The sequence below is a fragment of the Aptenodytes forsteri genome, unplaced genomic scaffold (genome assembly GCF_000699145.1).
Source record: "Aptenodytes forsteri isolate BGI_AS27 unplaced genomic scaffold, ASM69914v1 Scaffold563, whole genome shotgun sequence".
Lineage (NCBI taxonomy): Eukaryota > Metazoa > Chordata > Aves > Sphenisciformes > Spheniscidae > Aptenodytes > Aptenodytes forsteri.
In genome coordinates this window covers 680476-683037 of record NW_008795318.1, presented here as the reverse complement: position 1 = coordinate 683037, position 2562 = coordinate 680476, and the positions used below count along the sequence as shown (strand labels likewise).

Genomic DNA, 2562 nt, shown 5'->3' with positions numbered 1-2562 from the left:
TGTGTTCTCCCTGTGCTCCATGTCGTATCACGGATCACGGGGATGTACCTGGTGCCCGGCAGCATCGCCCTGTGCTGCGGGGCGAGGGGTGGGGTGGTGTCTCACTGGGCTTCGTGGCTGGCATCACGGGGATGTACCTGGTGCCCGGCAGCATCGCCCTGTGCTGCGGGGCTGGCTGCGAGGGGTGGGTTAAAAAATTCAGGACCTGGCCATACCCTGGGCAGCGTTGGGTGAGCACTGGCCAGGTGCAGCCTTTGCTGGTCACTGCTGTGCCGGCCGGTGAGCGGGGGCAGGTAGGAGGGGACAGAGCAAATGCATCCTCACCCAGCGCCTGTGTCCTCACCCTGCAGGTCCCTTGCCAGAACCAGTTGCCAATGGCGATATAGGGAAGGTAAGAGAGCCTCACCTTGCTGTTAATCCCATCTATGCCAGTCTCTGGGCAGGGACCATGCCTATTTAGGTGTCCCTCGGGCCCTCTGTCCATGGGTGGGTGATGCCACCAGGGACTGCAGTGCTCCCAGGCTGCCACACAAAAGCAGGTGCCACCGGGAAGGGGACTGGGAGCCGGTGCTCCCCAAGAAGGGGGGGTCGCCTGTGGGGCTGAGAGTCGTGGAGGTGGCTGCAATGCCTCCCTTCCTCCTCCTCCTCCTCCTCCTCCATCCTCATGACACTGCAGGGCTGGGAGCCCTCGTGCTGCCAGGAAGTAGCATCCAGCCCTGCAGCCACCGTCACCCTCCTCCTCCTCCTCCTCCCACTAAGGCCAGGGCAGTCAGGCTGGGGTTTAATCTTTCCTTGCCCTGGATGGGCCGTGCTGAAGGTATTTATGAGCCTGGAGCTCGCAGGGGATTATGTGTGGGAAGGACGGATTTTGTGGCCCCCCCGGGCGGGACTCACAGCTCCGGGGGCCATTCCCAAACCCCAGGGCTGGAGCTGCCCTGCTCACACTCGCTCCCTGCTCCCCCCCAGGAAAACGGCGGAGAGCCGCGGTCCAACTCAGTGTCTGAGAGCCCGTCCAGCCCCCGGCCGCTGGCCGTGTCCCCCGACTCCAGCGAGACCCACAGCAAGGTAGGGCTGGGGATGCCGGGGGAGGCGGTGACTGGAAAGCGGAGTCTGGGCTGAGCCCCCACTGTGAGGCTGTCCTGGGGGGGCATGGCAGGGCTGACGCAGCCTCTCGCTCCCCAGCCCGACGCACAGGAGGATGACAGGCGCCATTCGGCATCCGGCTCCCTCCTGGACCTCAACATCCCACTAGCGGTGGCCAAGGAGCGGGCGCACCAGAAGCGCACCAGCAAGCGAGCACCCCAGATGGACTGGAGCAAGAAAAACGAACTGTTCAGCAACCTGTGAAGGCCCTGGGGTCGGGGCGAGGGTCCACCAACACCCCCCCCCCCCCCCGGCTTCGCACCCACCTCTCCTGCATCCCCCTCCTCCCTGCCAAGGGCTCCAGCAGGGATGCGGGGCTGCTCCCCACCACCCTGACCTAAGGGATGGGGCTCAGTGGCCAGCGAGCATCTCCGCAGCGGGGTCCTGGGTGGTGGTTTTAGGCTAGAGAGAGGCAGGGGGTGCTGGGGGGGCTGCCCCCTCCCGTGACCCCATCCCTGGGGTGCTCCTCCAGCCCTGTCTTGAAGCCCTGCACACCCCCGTAGGCACAAGCAGGGATTCGGGGGGGATCAGGGATTTGGGGTGGCCCGATTCCCAACACTTCTGATCCCTGCTGTTCCCTGGTTCTTCCCCCACCCCAAACCATTTGAGCTCCATTTGAGTCGTGTGTGTAACCATTTGAGCTCCATTTGAGTCGTGTGTCCCCCCCCCAATTGCCCTTTAACTGCAAAACCTGAGGCTTTTAGTGACTTTTAGCAAACCCCACCTGCCTGCCCACCGACCACAGCAATTCCTCCCCGGGGTGTTTGACCCCCGCCTGGCAAGCTCCGTCCACGATGACCCTGTCCCTTCACCTCCCAGGTCCCAACGGGTGCAAGGAGGGTCACGGGTGCCCGGCATAGCGGGGAGCCCCCAGCACCCTGCCCTTGGGGCTATTTTGGGAGAGGAGAGGGTGTCCAGAGCCAGCACAGCAAGCAATAATTGTCTCCTTTGCTCCCGCTCACTCCTGGAGACAGAGCCGATCAGGGTTTGAATCCAACACTGTTTAATTTAAAGGCTTCTCAGTAGACTGTTTTTTTCCAAAATAAGAGTTTTCCAATCACACTGTTTATTTTTTTTAAAATGTATTTTGTGGAAATTCTTCCTGTGGATGTTTGGTTTCTGTGTTTTGCGATCGGGTGTTGTTGTAGTGTCCAGCTCAAGAGAAATTCTGTTTACTGGAATAAACCTTCCTGACTTCACGTGTCTGGTTTAAGGCTAAATCCTTCCGAAGCCTGAGGACAAGAGAAATTCTGTTTACTGGAATAAACCTTCCTGACTTCACGTGTCTGGTTTAAGGCTAAATCCTTCCGAAGCCTGAGGATACGCGGGGGGCTCACTAGGGGCTCACCGTGCTGCCGGGGCTGGGGGAAGAGGCAGGTAACGCTCCCAGTGGCGGGGGACACTGGGGCGTTTGGGTGC

General features: G+C 61.0%; 1 protein-coding gene across 1 annotated transcript in view; it reads left to right on the top strand.

The window, feature by feature from the left end:
* SLC9A3R1 (SLC9A3 regulator 1) overlaps positions 1-1361 on the top strand; it is a 13440-nt gene extending 12079 nt beyond the window's left edge. Inside the window, exons 5-7 of the mRNA XM_009279697.1 lie at positions 351-391; positions 967-1065; positions 1183-1361. Of these exons, the coding sequence (XP_009277972.1) occupies positions 351-391; positions 967-1065; positions 1183-1347 (305 nt within the window). The 3' untranslated portion in view covers positions 1348-1361. The remainder of the gene's footprint in view (positions 1-350; positions 392-966; positions 1066-1182) is intronic.
* Positions 1362-2562: the final 1201 nt, after the last annotated feature.